The 18,287-nt window shown below is 42.2% G+C and overlaps 2 protein-coding genes across 4 annotated transcripts in view; both read right to left on the bottom strand.

Annotated features, from left to right (window-relative positions):
• Positions 1 to 1,431, bottom strand: part of qsox1 (quiescin Q6 sulfhydryl oxidase 1) — a 29,749-nt gene extending 28,318 nt beyond the window's left edge. Inside the window, exon 1 of the mRNA XM_037115344.1 lies at positions 921 to 1,431. Coding sequence (XP_036971239.1) covers positions 921 to 1,212 — 292 coding nt within the window. The 5' untranslated portion in view covers positions 1,213 to 1,431. The remainder of the gene's footprint in view (positions 1 to 920) is intronic.
• Positions 1,432 to 2,827: 1,396 nt separating this feature from the next.
• The window catches only part of cep350 (centrosomal protein 350), a 32,371-nt gene continuing 16,911 nt past the window's right edge, over positions 2,828 to 18,287 (bottom strand). For 2 of the 3 annotated variants that reach the window (XM_037114095.1, XM_037114096.1), the window contains exons 20-37: positions 18,010 to 18,149; positions 17,665 to 17,772; positions 17,357 to 17,574; positions 16,982 to 17,196; positions 16,391 to 16,669; positions 16,137 to 16,286; positions 15,796 to 15,956; positions 12,337 to 12,587; positions 12,017 to 12,210; positions 11,635 to 11,785; positions 10,930 to 11,090; positions 10,706 to 10,839; positions 10,545 to 10,597; positions 8,573 to 10,452; positions 7,580 to 8,125; positions 6,914 to 7,060; positions 6,492 to 6,614; positions 2,828 to 6,252 (exon numbers count right to left, since the gene is read on the bottom strand). In XM_037114095.1, the coding sequence (XP_036969990.1) occupies positions 6,085 to 6,252; positions 6,492 to 6,614; positions 6,914 to 7,060; positions 7,580 to 8,125; positions 8,573 to 10,452; positions 10,545 to 10,597; positions 10,706 to 10,839; positions 10,930 to 11,090; positions 11,635 to 11,785; positions 12,017 to 12,210; positions 12,337 to 12,587; positions 15,796 to 15,956; positions 16,137 to 16,286; positions 16,391 to 16,669; positions 16,982 to 17,196; positions 17,357 to 17,574; positions 17,665 to 17,772; positions 18,010 to 18,149 (5,079 nt within the window). In that variant the 3' untranslated portion in view covers positions 2,828 to 6,084. The remainder of the gene's footprint in view (positions 6,253 to 6,491; positions 6,615 to 6,913; positions 7,061 to 7,579; positions 8,126 to 8,572; positions 10,453 to 10,544; positions 10,598 to 10,705; positions 10,840 to 10,929; positions 11,091 to 11,634; positions 11,786 to 12,016; positions 12,211 to 12,336; positions 12,588 to 15,795; positions 15,957 to 16,136; positions 16,287 to 16,390; positions 16,670 to 16,981; positions 17,197 to 17,356; positions 17,575 to 17,664; positions 17,773 to 18,009; positions 18,150 to 18,287) is intronic. The other variant, XM_037114097.1, reaches the window with a different exon arrangement.

Here is an 18,287-nt window from a genome sequence, read left to right as displayed (position 1 = left end):
CCTGAACAACTGAGGTAGATGGGAACTTGTTTTAAAATGTTACCCCTTTCAGAGCCTAAATCTTTACTGTAGCTGCTTAGCTTAAAGTATTAGCACACACATGAGCTTGACCAATGCCACACGAGTGTAAATGTTATCTTTTCAGATCAATTTGGGATATCAGGGCTTCCAGAGTTTAGATTATGTTGGACAAACTGTATGGAGTCATGTTTTAGTCCCAACACTCAAGTAATATTTATTTATTTATTTATTTATTTATTTATTTATTTATTTATTTATTTCTGCAAATGAATATCATTCCCAAATATCAGGTCTCAGTCTCCTTGATTCCTAATAATCGGTTGCAGCCCTGATAAAACCATATCGCCCGAAACTTCATTGGACTTTTCATCAGCATGAAACTTAGCAGATGACCCTATTCACCCCTGAAGGCACTTGACAGCACACCAAGAGATCTGTTGCCTCTGTTGACTGAAACACTGGACTGAAATACCCCATGACTGTGTCAGGCCTCCTGCCATCATCACAAACTTTGCCCTCAACTATAACTCTAATTACATTTAATCTCATGGCTGTGGGATATTTTCCTTTGGCTCATGAGCTACAGAATCGGTTGGAGGATGTGATGGAGAGACATAGCAGATTTTCATTAGATCACATGCTCTAATTAACAGAAAGGACAGCTTGGTGCTCTCACTGTCTCCATCCAAATGATAAAAGACGGGGGGGTGTTACCCTGGCAACATTTAAGCCACAGAGAAATTCATCATAGACTATTAAGCCCGATTTAGCTGGTTTGTCACGTTAACACAGTAAGCTCATAGCTAAGTAGGAATGATTATAAAAGACTAATATTCAAACGAAATGCCACTGTGAGTGGTTGGCGCTAGCTACGTGACCTGCAGCAGGTCCTTACCCACCTTTAATGTCTCTCGCCAGACTTTTGTACACGGGGGAGAAGGCGACACAGTGTCCGCACCACGAAGCGTAGAACTCCACAACTATAGCAGCTGTGGAGTTGATCAAAACCGACTGCACATTATCCGGAGTTAGCAAGATGACTTGGTCAGAGCTGGAGTACAGTCCAGCCTCCGCGGCAGGAGGAAAAAGAAGGCACAAAAGCAGCCAAACCGCAGTCGTTGTTATCTTCCCGGGATGTATCTGTATTTGTCCAGTAAGCCAAGACGTGGCACGGCCGCAGCGCTGCGCCATCTTCCCCGTCCGAGCTGCTGCTGCTGCCGCTAACGGTCGGTCTGAACCACCGACTCACCAAACTTCGCACAACTTTCTCTCCCTCTCTTTTCCCCCCCCGACCAGCAGGTTGCATGGGTCCTCCCCCCGTCGAGCTGCTTGCTGCCTCACGAAAACACCGCTCTTGTCAAAGTTACACACCCTCCAAAAAACACGCACCCTTCTCTTCAACTCGCTCACAATATGTAATGAAATGATGTCAGCGCTTTGAGTGACACGGACACAATTTTGCCCCTGCACGGCTCTCATACAGGAAATAACTATTAATGCGTATTCATATTTAATATTCTTTAATTATGCATCACAAAAACAATGTACCATGACTTTGACAAACAAATATATGAATGAATGAATGAATGAATGAATGAATGCATGCATGAATAAATAAATAAATAAATAAATAAATAAATAAATAAATAAAGTACATTTAGTCAAGTGCTGGATGCCACTTCAGTACAATTTTGAGTTACTTGAGTTACTTGGGTATTATTGAAACTGATATTTAGGATTTATCTAATTATTATTATTTATATATTTAGCTTTTTAATCTGATTTCCTGATTTAAATTCAATCAGTCATCAAATACATTTAGTGGAGTAAAAAGGTAAATTTGCTTCCAAACTGTGGTGAAGTGGATGTGTAAAGTAGCAGAAAATGGTATTCTTGTATTGAATTGTACTGAAGTACTCAATACCACACAGGGCCCAACAAAGGCTGTATTTTCTGAGGAGGCTGAGGAAGTTTGGCATGTCGCCTGAGATCCTCAGCAACTTCTACAGTTGCATTGTTGAGAGCATCCTGGCGGCAGTATCACCATGTGGTACGGCAGCGCTTCTGCTGTGGACCGCAAATGACTGCAGAGTGGTAAAGACTGCTGAGAAGATCACCAGGAACCCACTGCTCTCTCTGCAGAGCATCTACTGCCGCAGAGTCCACAGGAGAGCTGCCTCCATCCTCAAAGACCTTACCCATCCCCAGCATGGACTGTTCACACTTCTACCCTCAGGCCGGAGATACAGAAGTGTTCAATCCAAGACCAACTCTTCTTTCCACTGCCATCAGAATCCTAAACAGCGGTAGGAGTTTACAATCACATTAAAAAATTCTACCTCCTGACTGTTTACATTTTGCACATGCAAGTTGCACAACTCAGATTGGCACTGTTTAATTATTATCATTATTGCTGTTGTTGCTTTTTTCTATATTTCCTAAATTTATTTCCTAAAACAGCCAAATGTTAGTGTTGACTGACAAATACCATCCACAAGTATCCAAATGCATGAAATAATACAAGTGAATTGGAATGAAAGCGGTGTCCCTAAGAGCTTCTACATCCATCATCAGTCTGGGGGTAATGAGTTTCTGCTTTTTTACGGCTTGGACAGATAAAGTATAGTGCTTTCAATGTGACCTGACACAATGATAAACTCTCATCCAACCACATCCAAACACATCATCCCAGATTTGCAGCAACAACAAATCTTAACATCTGCTTTTGGTCGGGATATCTTTGGTCGGCTGTCAGTGTGGCAAACACTGATGTAACTGCTGCACTAAATACAGCTCAAGTCGGCAGTCGTTTAGAAACAATGAAAGCTTTATTTACAATTTCAAAGGTCATTTAGTTAACAAATATATACTATGCACATATTTGCAAAGTAAACAGTGTTTATTTTACAACAATCGCTCAGGTTACAGTAACGGTGGGTCAGATGGGATGGACAGTATATTTACACACATAAAAGAATTGTACAAGTCTTTAAGTGCACTCAGCGCACACTCACAGCACATAATTATAAATATTCATAAACATTTCAAAAGACGAAAAGGGAACTCTAGTCTGACTGGGTTAATTTGATGATCAAATCTTTCCGTGCCAATTCAGATCTACCCCAACCCTACACCAAACAGCTTCAAGCTTCTAGAAGGTTTATTAAATCTACAGAGCTGTTTGGTCCACACATATAAAGCAATGCATAAGACCAAGTACTGCATAGTTTCAGAGGAGAACTTTACTTCCTCCCATATACAATCAATTAAACAGGACAATCCTAGAGGGTTTGCAATAAAGCCTTACAGTATGTGTTTCTAAGATTATGGTCACATACGCCTAAAGACCAGACATACAAGCGATACAGCACAGAGAGAGGTCGGTGTCAAATGTTTTTGGTCTTTTTCTACATTATATAATTTACAGTTCGAAACCCCTTAGCAACTCTTAAAACATCGACAGTAGAAAAACGATGAAGTACTCAATTTAAGGTCACTTTAGCTCCGAACAGTCAATGAAGATTCAGGAGCTCTGTCACACGAGCCACAATGGGTTTGTACAGTTTGTTGGAACTAAGCAGCGCTAACAGTGAGGACTAAAGTAAGCCCTTGGAAACAGTCCTACGTGCTCAGCCTCATCAGCTTCATGACTCACGCTATGCAGCCTGTGTCCACACAGTAGCTCCTGATAGAGTTTATCAAGAAAATGACTCAGCTGTGTCTATATGGCGACACAGGGGAGATGTGGACAAGCATCGGGTGAAATTTTAGCGTGACTCATTGATTCTGTTGGCATAAAAACATTTCTCGGGCTGAAGCAAAGGAAAATTAGAAGATTTAAAAAACGTTCTCAACTATGCATCGATACAGAAAGATGGATAAGGCAGAAACTGAAGTATTGGCTAACCAGTTAGAAGGAAGAGCAGTTATTTAAAGATAATTTACAAAATTGTAGCATACAGCAGTTGAAAGAGACATTCAAAGAAAATAGGTCCAAGGATGTTGAACATCAAAGTTTCGATTCAAAGAATCAACAAAGTTTGTTATAAATCTACAACTCAACTCAACTCAAAGAGGCACTTGAAACTGAATGTTGAGAAAGACCTCTGTTGTCTGACTGCACTGCCAGGCTACATTCTGATGGCTGGTTTTGACTTGCTGCATGCTAAAATGTTTCACAGCAGCAAGTGGAGCATATAACCATGTTGCTACACGACTAGATGTGTTTTGGGCAAATGTTCAGCTTGTGACCTTTACCAGGACAACTGATAAAGAGATGACCAAAGGTGTTTTCTCAGGTCAGAGAATGTAAACAGACTGTAGGATAAGTAAGGCTCAAATCCAGCATTTCAGTTCTATCCTGTGTGTAGTTCTAAAAATATCAAGTGACTACTGTCAGTCCTGTGTGTCCCACTTACATACTATACACTCAGTCCATGTTTTGAGTATCCACTGTGTTTGCACGCCAAAAAAATGACAGAGTGAACGCCGGCATGGTTACTTGATTCTGAACATGAAGTTGATGGACATGTTTGTCCCTTAATGCCAACACAAAAAAGTAACAAACAATGTTGAATGGGGGACTAAAGCTTCAGTTACAGCACAGTAACACTCACTGTATGTTTTCATATTGTTTTTCAACTGCTTCAAAATGTTAACATATCATACAAAAGTGGGACACAGCGATCAAGTTGACCAACTGGACAGTTGTGGCCACAATAAAAGTCATACAGAACAGCTTTAATTAACACTACGTTTAAATACTAAAAGTTTTTCCCCCATTTTCCCTCTCTTGTTTCAGTTCTTCAAACCTCCTACATAATATATTGCCATGTTCACATTCACATTTGTTTGTGCTTTTTTACAATTTCATTAGATGTTAAAATCTTCTCTCTATATGTTGACAAGGTCATATACAGCTGAAAATGTTCTTCACTCCTTGAATCAAACACCTTCGCACAATAAATAATATAATTATGGACACAATATGTTTCATACAATATCCGATCTCAGTGACGTTTCAATACAGCGCGGTGTCACAGTGTTTGATTGGTGACAAATGTCATGTGTTGTCGCTCTTGTCCAGCACAATGGATTTAAAATGAAACAATCATTCTCAAGCAAAAGTGCTCACTCTCAACTTTAAGGGTGCCAGGGTGTTCATATCTACATTAGGTAATTTTAAAACAATGCAGCAGGACAATGATGCTAAACATACAGCCAGAGTTAGCACAGATATTTTGGTCAGTCACTTGATCTTAGTCCAACTGAATATACATTATTCTTGCTGAAGACCAGATTTTGGACAAAAATTCACTGACACAAGCAAGAAGGCTGCAATGTATGATGCTGTCAACTAGTTTTTCAAATTTAAGGCAGGCTTACAGATCTCCACATGAGGGGCAGTCCATTGCTGTCCACCCTCAAAGTAAAAGTTTAACCATTGTTTAATTTGAATGCGCTGGATTACAGAGTCAACACACGATCATGTCACTGTCAAATCATCTGTAAACTGCACTGTATTTTATTTATCTGCTATACTATTACAATTTTGGAATCCATATATACATTTACTTTAAGATTCAATACAAAATATAACAACCAACTTTTGTTCCAGGTGGATCTTATATCACAGTCACCAACTAGAACAATCATCTTAGCAGCATCAGTGGACTTTAAACGCTAACAAATGGCACAGTCCGTCCTATTAAAACATCTACTCATTCTCTAACTGGTGTTTACAAAAAAGGACCAGCCCGGGAAGTGAGACCAGATGGTGTTAAGGTTTAACGAGGCTGGATTGCTTGAGAGGCATTGTGTGTGGAGAACACATTTTCAAACAGCTATAGTCAGCTGACGCAAATTCAGCAAATTAATGTCACGGAAATAAGTAGGAGTTGTTTAGTGAGAGGTAATGCTGGGACTGAAGGCATCTGAGGGTTTGCTGTTGGCACATCAGCTGGTGGAAGACCAAGCGGCGGTAGGTTGGTTGGAGTTCACTGGGGTGAGGAAAGACTGGGGTTGAGCTAGAGGTTGTAGTTTAAATTCGAAGCAGGAAAGCCATCAGGAGAGGGTGTCTCTTTTGGCCCTCTTGTCATAAATTAGCGTCAGCACGTTTGCAGTGTCCTTCAGCAAAGCTTCAAAGATGCTGTCTGCCAGCTGCATCTTGACAAAGAGCTCGTCCACGTCATAGTTGACCCACTGGGCCTCCTCCTCATGGAGCTCCTGAACCTGAGAAGCAAACAGGGTCAACTACTGTAGCACAGTGACATAAATTGTTCACATTGCAGGGAAAATAAGTTTTAGCCTGGTCGATTCTACTTCAAGATACGACTTCAGATAAAGCATTAAATACTGTAATCCTGAATATCAATGTGTCAGACCTTTAAACTTCAAAATAAACAACCTGGTTCCGATTCTATCTCAAAAAAGAAAAACAAACGAACAAAACATTTAATTTTGTGACCTACCAGTATGTGATCGACTCTATCCCGCTTCTTTCTGCCAAATTTGAGCATCTTCTGCCAGTCAGTCTTCTGGCTCTGATCTTTTGTCAGACCGTACAGTTTCAGTACTTCTGCTGCAATAAATTCCTGGTACACAAAGTGAAAAACAAGAAACAAACAGACCATGTCATCATTTGTGTAAAAGGTGTGAATTTTTTAATCTTTCTTCATCTTAAAAGCTTGACTCCATTTTGCTGATAACCAAGGTAAATTAAAAAAATACCTACATTGTGAAACTGCTGAACTATAATCTAATAACCTATTTGGCAATTACAAATATGAGAAAATAGTAAGAATACAGTGAGGGTACCTAAGTTTGGGACTTTTCAAAAAACATAAAAGCAGTGTCTTTTTCTGTTGATGGGAACTGTCCTGCAGCACTGTACCTGGATTTTGGTGATGTCACCTGGTGTCTTTACTCTATGGAAGAAGGAAGACTTGACCCGATGTGGTTTGACCCACTGAGGCTGATCAGTGTTGGGTTCCTCAGTGTAGATCTCCTGAAGCATCTCCCAAGTCAGGTCGTAAACAGCCTAGGGAATAGGAAGAGTAGTGAGATACTAAAAATGAGCTTAATGCTTCAGTGGAAAGGTCTCTCAGGCTGAATAATCCTGCGTTAGATGACCATAAATAAGTGAGAGAACATGTCAAAATGTCAGCATTATTTACTGCTCAACAGCTAGGGCTTTTACATTCAAAGAAAAGCTGAGGAAATATCTGGAGCAACAGTCTGACCTCCAAGGCTTCTGAAATAGCTATGTAGTCTTGAAATGTTGAGATGCTAGTCAGAGAAATCCGCTGCGTAACGGGAACTCGGCTGCCATTTAACCTCAGTGAACTCACTCAGAGTAAGTGCTGTCTTCAGACTACACTGCAAGTAACGCTGCTGTTGAATTAGTACTACTGTAGCAGGAGAGTTGTGTGCTGCAACACTGGCAGGAATTCTTTACAGACTGTGCTTTTTATGGACACATTAATTCCTTTTTTCACCAGACTATCAGTGTGGTATTCTTTACTTCTTGCTGTCATGTCGAGAAAGTTCTTCTTTTCACCTGTCTGTAGCTGCGGATGCTGAGGGCCTCCTGGTCCTGGCTGCTGCCCTCTTTACCCAGATACTCTTGTGTGGGTTTGGGGGTTGGCAGTTGGGAAAGGCTCAGCGCTCCCTCCTTCCCCAGACCACATCTCTCCCAGATCTCCTGAGTGGCAGCATGGACCATCTTCTCCACCTCTGTGGCAGAGTGGGGCACCACCATAGCAGGCTGCTCAGGGAGTTTGGGGGGCAGGGGGAGAGGCAGCTCCGGTCTAGGTGGAGTCTTGACCTGCTGTTCCCCACCCGGTGATGAGACAAGCCCCCCCAGGCCTACTCCAGGTGATGAGCCAGACTTCCCCAGCCCTCCTCTTCCCAGCCTCGCTTCTTCCTCTTCCTCCCTCTTTTTTTGTTTGAGTCTTTGCTGTTCTCTGCGGGAGCTGAGGCCAAAGTCCTCATCAAACCAGTCCTGATCGTCACCAAGCTCATCTAGCAGTTCACGGCTCAATTCAAGCTCTGCTAGTCGCTTGGCAAGCTCCTCTTGACCACTGGCTCCCAACACTGGACTCTCCTGTTGAAAAGAATATGCAGGATAAAGTAAATTCCGTGCTTACTTCCAGGTTTAGAGTCTTACATAAATATGCATATTTGACTGCACCATGACAGAACATGTCCAATGATAGATCATGGTGTCACAGGTTTAAACTGGTCTAGAAGAATATTCTTTCTGTTGGATATATCAGACAGAACAGGTTTTCAGCATAGAGCACCAAATTCAATAAAGTATGTCAACATCAAGTTGGACTTTGGCTGGACACATAGCAAAAACAAGGGTTCAGCCGGTCAAATCAACAAGCACTGTGGGTCAGTTACTTAATGTCACTGCTGGCGTTTCCCCATAATGGAAATTCCACATTTCAATCACATAAAGCACAATCACATTTTAAAAGTGTTTGCTCATTGATAATGACATTTTAATTCACATCTCTGACATTACACAACTCAACTATTCACTCACCGGTCGGTTACACAGCTCTGGTGAAGACAACTCCTCTTTTTCTGTAGGTAGGAAGAAGGGTAGACCATCTTTTTGTTCCACTGAAGAGAACCAGACTTCCTCTTCAACATTTTCACCAAACAGGTCTCCATTCATCTGATTGGCAGCTTCAATCTTCTGTTCTTTAACCTTTTTAATTTCAGCAAACTGCTTCACAGTGTCTTTCATGAAGTTGTTGAGGAACTTGTCTGCAAATGTGTCCAATGTGTCTCTATCCTTCTGCTCTCCTTTAATATCCCTGATATCTGTGGAAAGATCTGCAGGAGTGAACTTGTGTTGGAAGTCTACATCTTCGCTCTCATCAAGGGTAGTAATCTCCTTCTGACTGTGCTTCCCCATGCCAATCCTATCTATGTCAGAGATGAGGAGGGTGGTTGGTGCATCCTCAAATTCCAAAATAATGTCCCTAGTGTTGCCATTAGAAATGGGATGCTGTGAATTGAGGTGGGATCTGTCCTTGTTCGCAGACTCATCTGTGATCTTTTTATTTCCAGATCCATAAACCTTATGAGATGTTTGTTCATTTTCACTCTTCAGATTTCCTCCATTTTTGGACTTGTCATTGTCTGTTTTACGTTTATGCCCACCTTTGTCCGACAGATCATCAAAGAATGAGTCCTCGTCCTCAGTGGTATCTGTGTATATCTCAAACTTGTCTGGCAGGTGTGTGATCTTGTCTGGAGGAGCGAAGATACCATGGCTCTCATCACACTCGAAGTATACCACCCCGTCATAGGTGCCGTTGTTGCTCCCCTCAGACTTGTCTAACTCCACACCAGCCCAGAAACCATTTGCAAAGCTGGTAGGACCTTTGAATCTGAGAGTGCCGGGCTGAACACCACCGACGAGAACTCGATCTCCGATGTCAAAACCTGACATTTCATCTTTGACAGGAGATAGAGGGGTCTGCAATGGAGAGATGGGAGGTGAGTGGCTGGAATTAACAATGTCCTTGCTTTCACGTTTAGAGTCTTCTGTTTGGTTTTGAAGATCTAACAGTCGTCCAGACTGATGGCTAGTCCCACTGGTGCCTGAATGGTGACTCAGTTCTTCAGCTATTTCCTCCTCCACCTCCTCATCCTGGCTGTCATACAGTGTGGCTCCACTTGGGGAATCCTTTCTCGATACCTTGATCTCAGAGGAGGCAGGCTTGGAACTACGATGCTCCTCCCTGGGTGAAGAATTCAATGAAGAGTCAAAATCATCATGGTACCCATCTGCTGCGGGAGAAGATGCCTCAACAACCTTGATGGGTGCCTCTTTCTTTGAAGACAAGGCATCAGGGGAGCAGGAATGGTCACTGGATGAGGAGCTGTAGCTTGGATGTGGTGAGATTTTTAGGTCCATTGCAGCTGAATGTGACTTAGAGATGTCACATTTGACAGCTTCCTCAGCTTCAGATGTTTGTCTTGACTCAATTTGTTTGTCTTGTTCAAAGCTAGCAGATGGAGAATATCGATTATCTTCACTTGTGGATGAGGAAACATGTTTAGATGTAGACAGCCTTTCCTGAGAGTCAAGCCTGTTTTCCTTTTCTAGTTTGAGAAGACGTTCAGAATGTTGATCCTCAAACTTGGAGCTTACTTCCACCTCCAGCTCTTCCTGAATGTCAGATCTTTGATGGGAATCAATTTTCTCATCCACTGACTCAATCATTTGTGTCTGGGCTTCCTTTGAAGAAGGTTTCAAAAGACCCTCTGTGGAAAAGTGGCTCCTCAGTCCTGACGTTGGACACTCTGGGCTGCCGTACAATGGGGTTGGAGTGACTGTTGGTGGGTCTTCATCAGACAATTCTTCAGGCACTGAGGTGGATCTACTATGATCAGGCTGAGGAAGGGCTTCTGTCATGACAGGAAAGAGTCCTTATTATTGGAGCATCACACCAAAAACTGTTCATTATATATACATTAATTATAACAAGAACATTACTCACTGTGATCGAAGGAATCGTCAATCGTCCTGTGAGAGATTATGCTGGTTTCGGACCTGAAAAAGAGGGATTTGCTTTTAATTGAACACCAGTCTTTCCTAACTCATATTACAGTCCAAGATATTTTGTCACCAGAAGGACATGTTTACAGCTGTTGGTGGTACCTGTGAGCAGGTGTTTTAATACTGGACTGCTCTGCAACTGAGGTTGAGTCTTTGATCTGGGACTCGGTGTCAGGTGTCAAGTCTGGCTTCTTGTTCAGTTCCGCCTTCGTTTTCTCAATGAAGTTGTCATAACTCTGAAAGGAAAACAGGAGAATAAAAGTTAAGATATGAACAAATCTGCTTATGTAAATTCGTATATGAGTGAATGTATAAGCACACATTACCTCCAACTGCTTAAGTAGGCTGGCCTCCTGTGCCTTCAGGCGCTCCTTGTTCCTCTTCTTCTGCTCTTTTTTCAGCTGGTAGGCCATAAACTTTCGCTTTCTGAGCTCTTCCTTCAAGGCCTTGATACGGCTCTCTATGTCACTCTGGTCTGAAATGGGTTCTGAAGGCAAATTTAGATGATAAATCACAGTTAGAATGCGAAACCAGTGCCAGGTCTCTGATTAGCCAAGAGGTAATCCACCTTTGTGCCCACTTGAACTCATACCCAATTCTTTGGAGATTAGTGTACATTTTATTTACTGAGAATGTGCTCAGTTCATTTTAGTGCATATAGCTTCACTTGTACGCGATGAACAAACAATTTTACAAAGATTAAAGGTTTAAACAGTGGCACGAGAATTGATTTAACACATTCAGCTACAATGCTAGTCCAGCAAACTGTCTTTCCTTGTGTGATAACTAAGTGCAATGCAAAGGGTTCTCTCCTCCTATCACACAGCTAAGCAGGTTAGGTATCAGGGAAGTGCTTGCATAATGTATTCTTGGCAGCATCACATTATGCCTGACTACAGTGCCAGCATATAGCTGCATTATGTCCAACCTCTCTGTTACCTCCTTCTATCTTCTCTGTGAACTCTCACAAACTATTATACACCTCAAAAATATTTGTCGGTGTGTGTGTGTTGAGTCGTTTGTTAACTTACCAGTCTGTGTGGCCATTGGAGACTCAGTTGGCTGAATCCGGGCCTGGTTGGCAGTCCGGGAGGAGGAGCGAAGCTGCATCTTGGTTTTGCTGCTACTATCTGAAGGAGAGGCAGCGGGGCTGTGGCTGCCTTTAAGTGGAGACTGGAGAGACTAAACAGGAGGAGGAGGGGAAGATAAAGGAAAATTACTTTGGAGTCAGATGGACTGATAAGGGTGTGCATGGATTAATATTTTACATGTACAGTAAACTCACAAGTATATGTTTACCCTGTTGCATGTCCCTCACACAGTGAAAGACTACAAACAGCCTCAACAGAAACAGGATGAACTGGTACGAAACACTAAAATACAACAAGGAAAGAAAGCCAAATTCATGCATACTTGTCTGCTAGGTGACTGGGAAGCTGAAGTGAAGTCCTGGGTGTAATTTGCAGGGCTGCTCTGGATGGAGGCCAAAGGTGTTTCAGGGATCGACACAGATTGTACTAAAGATGGGCTTCCTGGCTGCTGGGAACCCAGTGCCTCTGTGTGTATACTGGACTCAGGTGTCGCTGAGGAACAGTCACTCACGTAGTCTGTAAAAATATGAAGCAGATCCATTAAGTGATTTCTATTACCAAATGTCCTATATTTCACTCTGCTTCCATATTGCCTTTAGAATTAAATCCGTCATAAACTTAGCTATGATTATGTTGCTTCACCTTTCTCACTGTCAGTTCTGGGCTCTGAGCTTTGATGGTGACTGAGGCTGAGGCTGATGTTGGAGATCTCCTTCTTCTCACTCTCTGCCATGTCCTTGTCTTGAGGTTTTTGTCTGTCCCAAACAGCCAGGGCCTCCTTTTCCATCCTACGGACCTCTGCTTCCTCCTGGTCCAGTCGCTGTTTCCACTGCAGCAGCTCCTCAGCATGGTGACGCCTCTGCATCAGCTGCTGCTCTCGCTTTGTCAAGAACCTGAAGAAGGGTGTTGGTAAGTATGAAGGAAGAAGAGAACGAAAAGAGAGATTGTGGATGATAGTGAGGAGAAAGAAGAGACAGATGGGTGGTGAGCGATACAGTGTGAGGAAGAGAAGAGATGTAGGACAAAGACATTTAGCATAAGAACTATTAATCATAGCATCACAAAGGCAAGCAGACCCAAATCACCTGGACATCAGCTATCACTGCAAATTCACCTCAAACCTCTGTCCAACACTCAGAAAAACAAACATACATACATACACACCCAATACATGCTTTACTTTTTGCTTTCCCTGCAATAATCATTGAAAATAAGGAAGTGTATAAGCACCCAACAAATAAACGAGCATAAAGTGATGACATGTTAGTCAGGATAAAAGAGGAGCAGGGAAATAACAGTGAGGATGTCAGATTCATGCATCAGACTGAAACCCAGGGACTGAATGCTGCTTGGGTGCAGTTACACACACCTCAAATATCTGAACTCGCCTTGCCAATGAGGATAACAAAAGTTAAACACAAGGGTTCCGTCTTCAAAACCAGCAGAATTTGTCATTTGAAAGTCCAGCATCCACTGGGTTTCTTATACATACATATATATCTGCAGATGTCAGGTATAACTGTTGTGTAATGTGGTCTCCCACAGCTATGGGTGCCATTACAGTGCAGTATTAATTAGCCTTGATCTAATTTAGAGGCCTTTCTCTTGGCCTAATGTATACTGATGACAGGCCTTATACTGAAGAACCAGACTGGGGAGTTCTTTTAGTGCCGTCCCAAACTCTATTATATCCAACGGCCATTTGTATTTATTATCCCATCCTGTGCAACAGTTACCTAATAAAGAGGGCTAGTTAAGATTTACAGGACTCATTAAAGAGATAGACCACTCTGTCTCTGATCTGTTCTCTGCAAAAGTCCTTTAGTCATAGTGTGGTTTAATCTCAAAACATTTTGTATCAATGACTGGGCTGAGCTGACCAGCCAGCAGCCACAATATAAACGACAATGGAAAGAGAAGCACTGTATTACTCATTCCAAGAGGCAAGGAAAAAAGATGGGGAGAGTCACAAATTAAACACCACATAAATCTCAGCACAAAGTCAGAGATTTCCCATTCAACAAGGAAGCCTCCTATTAAAATAAACATAACCTTTAACCTTCACATACCAAAATCTATCACGTTATGTTGAAATTTTTTGTACAACCAGTGTTATTTAATGCACACACTAGTGGTAATAAAGTCAGTGCCTGACTGACAGAAAACACAAATTGAAAACTGGCATAAAAATCAAAATATATTATACGTGAAATTCTCAAAAGGTTAGATTATTTCAGCGAGGCAGCTTTCCTTGGGAACCCCTCAAGCTTTCACTCAAACCTCCTCCTCCCACAAATCCCATCCTGGGGAAAAAAACACATCCAAGCACTCATCATTCACAGTCCCACCCCTACAAGGTCCCAGTGCCAGTGGATGAACACAAGCATGTTCCATGGGGTGGGGGTGGGGTTGAGGCAGAGCAGGTTTAAGAGGAGGTGCTGGGAAATAGTATAGAGCTCTGTACAGTACCTGACCAAATGGTTGTAGATAAAGAGCTGGAATTTAGGGTGGAGGTAGGGAAGACAGACACTGAGGGAGGCCCAGTGGTGGGCCGTGAACACAGAGAAGAAGTAGTGGACAGGAGAACAGTGTCTACAACACACAAGCACGTGACAGACAACGTCAAGAGTCATACAAACATGGGTATGGAAACAAACAACACACACACACACACACACACACACACACACACACACACACACACAATGTGGGGGGGTTAAGAACACATAGAGGCAAACGACAAGTAGAGAGAAAGGGAGAGAGAAGAGCGATATGAGCAAATGTGGTTTCACTGCACCCAAAATGTTGGGTCTGTTTTGGACATTTCCTTTTCAAAAATGTTTTGGGAGTTGGTTGGTTGGGGGATAAATGATAGACTCACTAGGAAATCTATGTTAAACAGGACAACAGTCACAGAGAGCAACAGAGGGAGAGAAAGAGACAATTGATAGTATACTAAAATGGATCATGGCAAGCGGGCAAGCCAATAAACAAGGCAGTAAATGCATGATGTGTCTGCTTTTGGTGGTTCCTCTCAAGCATTTCATTTTGCAACGATCAAAACCTAACTATAGTGACTTTGACTCCATAATGTATTACAACTAATTGGTAACACAAAAATTTAAAAAAGAGGCGTTGCTAGTATAAACTGCAACAAATTAGGATCTAAAAGTCCTAACAGGCAAGATTGGCCTGTGATTTATTTTTACAATTTATAAATCCTAAACCCCAGAACAATTAACCCACTTGTTGAAGCCACCCGGTCATGAGAGGCTCTACGATCACCTGACAAAGCTTGCAAGCCAAGTCTAAAACCTTGGAAGACCTACAGGAACTCCAAGCACTTGTAGTTACTTGTCGAAACAACATCAAGTGGTTGTAATATAATTGATGGAATCCACAGCCTATGTCTGTCTTATACCTCTGTAAATGAAAGATGCAGTTTTAAGATTAGTGTTATGGTCACTGAAAAATATTGTTATTACAAATCCTCCAACAAAGTACTATCATAGGTTCTAGAAATCTAACACCTGGGTAGGATGTTGTAGCAGAGGGTGTGGGTTTTTGTCTAGTTTAGATTCAGAACATCATGGAGCATGCTTATCTTCACATCCACTCATTCACACAACCACAGCATAAGCAGGATAGCAAGCACTGCTTAGTTTTACAGTAAAGGCCTTATAAACAGAAAAATAACTTCCGACTTATATGACTTGTCAAGTTGGAATGACGGAAAAACAACAACAACAACAACAAAATGACCCAGCACAGCACACTACCTAGTGAAGAGCTTCTTGGCTGCAGAAACCATACCTAAACTGCTTTACCGAGTATTACTTAGTGTAAACTGTGCTGTGTTTAAGGACTCACAAACAGCTGACAAAATGTCAAAGAAAAAGTAATCATCATTTGGTTCTGTATTTAGGCTATATCTGTAAAAGCCAAAAAGCAAACCTTAAAAGAAAAGACACCTGGACACACCTACTGTAAGCACTGTTAAAACACTGATGGGGGGACATGACCTCTAATAATTCACTCATCAAACAGTCAGTATGAAGAGAGAACCAAATGAATATTTAAAAAAAAAAATGAAGTCTTTACTTCTCATCCATGTGAGAGCGCATCTTCTTGAGCTTCTGCATGATGCTGCTTGTCTCACTTCCAGAGATTGACAGTGAGGGAGAAGGGCTGCGGACATCCTCAGCATGCCTCATGTTTGGGGAGGCTGCCTCAGATACAGGAGTTTCTGACACAGGAGTCTCCTGGATTGATAGATGGACACAAAGACGGGCAAAGTATTAGCAAAAAAAAAAAAAAGAAAAAGAAAATGAGGGCAGCATGATTCCATTAAGATCTACTTCTTCTGTAGAATATATACTGAAATGAAAGCCCTTAAATCTGTTTCTCCTGTGAAGTTTATAAGCGACCGTTGCACTACTTACAGGTGGTTCTTCACCCCCAGCACACTTGAGACGCTCCTTCAGTCTGAGTGTAGAGCTTCTCATGCGCTCAATCTCCTCCTGCTGCTTCAGCAACAGCTGCCTCTCCTTCCTTGCTGCTTTGTTGGCCTCCTGAAGTCGCTTGATCTCAGCCTGGAAACAAGCATAGTTCGGGAGAATTTTATGGTTAAGATAACATAGTACGGCAAAGCTTGACTGTCACATAATGTCACTTAATTTCACTAGGTCACATTTACCTGCTCCTGCTGTAGTTTCATCAGAAGGCCCCTCTGCTTCTTCCTGATGGGTGGCATTTTGTCATCCTCTCCCTTGTCCCTCAGCCTCTTTTTCTGGTGCTCAAGCCAGGCCAGCTCAGTTTTGGTCTTGTCTTTGAGAGCTTTCTGGCGAAGACGAAGCAGAGAGCTCTGGTGCTGAAGTCTCACCTCCTCGTCCTTCATGTACTGGCGCACCATGTCCATGGTGAACTGTGAAAAGCTGTCCTGTCCACCAGAAAAGGCCATGTTTGCATCCTGAGACTGCAGGAGGAAAAGGGTGAAAGGGTTGAGGTTACATTGGGGTGACAATAAACAACAAGAAATGAATTAAAAGGACAGTAGATTTACAGGGGGCTAAGAAAACAGGAGAAGTAAAGTGAGGTATTGAGAAGTAAGTATGTCTTAGAGGACTACAAACAATTTAGAGAGAGCACAGACCTCCTCAATCAAATAATCACTTTTTAATGCTGTCAGTGGTCACACCCGCCTTCCATCGTTAGCCAGGCACTCATAAGGATATGTGCTGGCAAATTTGCCAGCCCCCAAATTAGCATGATTACACTGCCATCTCACCTTTAAGATACTGTGTGCCCCTGAAACCGTTGTCATGTTGTGACTGGCTCCATCATCCTCCGATTCCTCATGGTGATGGGACTTCTTCTCCTTCGTTCCACGGCGGTGCGCTTCAGACGGTAGCAGAGAGCGGAAGGAGCGCTCTTCTATTTCATCCTCTGTCATGGACTCATCAAACTTGAGAGAGTACTCTGTTGCCACTGATGTACTGTCTGCTAAAGAGACAAAAATAAGAAAAGCTCAATATACACTCGAAGTCTTCAACTGTGTGTGCTTTCTTGGCAATTTTTAGGTGCCATATATGTGGCACTGTTTTTTTGCATGCATAACAGCATTTTAAGCATCAAACAAAGAGCTGTGCATGCCACTGGATACCTTTATCATCCACTATAGAGGCGATGTTGTCACTGCAGAGGGAGTCATTTGCTGCTGTAAGATGTTCCTCCTCTATGGAGCTAGTGCCTGCTTCCCTCTCCAGCCCCACTTCAGTTCCGCCCTTCCTCCAATTCCCATCTACAGCCTCTTTTTTCATCCAATCTCTGCGGTCCAAGGATACCTGCGATGGGCTGTTGTGGCTACTTGAGTCTGCTCCACTGAGGAGAGGGGAAAAAAGAAATGTATAATAATTTAGATTTCTCTTCTCCAAATCTAATGTACTGTACAGTGCTACTACTAAATGGTACCTGAGTTTGGGTCTTCTGAAGGATAGAGAGTCAGAGTGGCTGAGGCTGTTCAGTGAAGACAGGGGTTCCTCTGGCTTATTCCCTTTACTTGACACATCACTCTGGAAGCTGTAAGAGAACATGCAGGAGATTTAACAAACATTTAGTACAGATACTACATGTATCCAGAACTGGTAATGCTTGAAATGCTCAGAATGATAACAGAGGGCCTCTTTAACATCTACAACTAGTAATGTCATTTAGAAAGTTCTGAATACAAAAAAAAAATGAAATAAACAAAACAATTGGGTAATAGAGATGTTAAAATCTATTCACGATGAAACTATGCAGATGTGTTCAACTTACCTGTCAGAGTCAATTTTGTCCCGTCCCTGCTTTGAATAGGAACTCTGCTCTTCTTCTCGCTCGTCCAACACGGATGAAGCAGTTACAACAGCGGGAACGACTAAAGCCCCTGCTATCTGTGATCGTGCTGATTCTGTCATCTGACAGACAAGAACACAACATACAAATCAAAGTTTGATTTAGTGAGTCTGAGACTGGATATTAAGCTTTTTTCCTCTGTATTTATTGTCACTTCTTTACTGAGACTCAACAGTCAATCAGCTTTTGTTATAAAATGA

Source organism: Acanthopagrus latus, chromosome 11 (assembly GCF_904848185.1).
Source record: "Acanthopagrus latus isolate v.2019 chromosome 11, fAcaLat1.1, whole genome shotgun sequence".
Taxonomy (NCBI): Eukaryota; Metazoa; Chordata; class Actinopteri; order Spariformes; family Sparidae; genus Acanthopagrus; species Acanthopagrus latus.
This window is presented reverse-complemented; position numbering and strand designations above follow the sequence as displayed.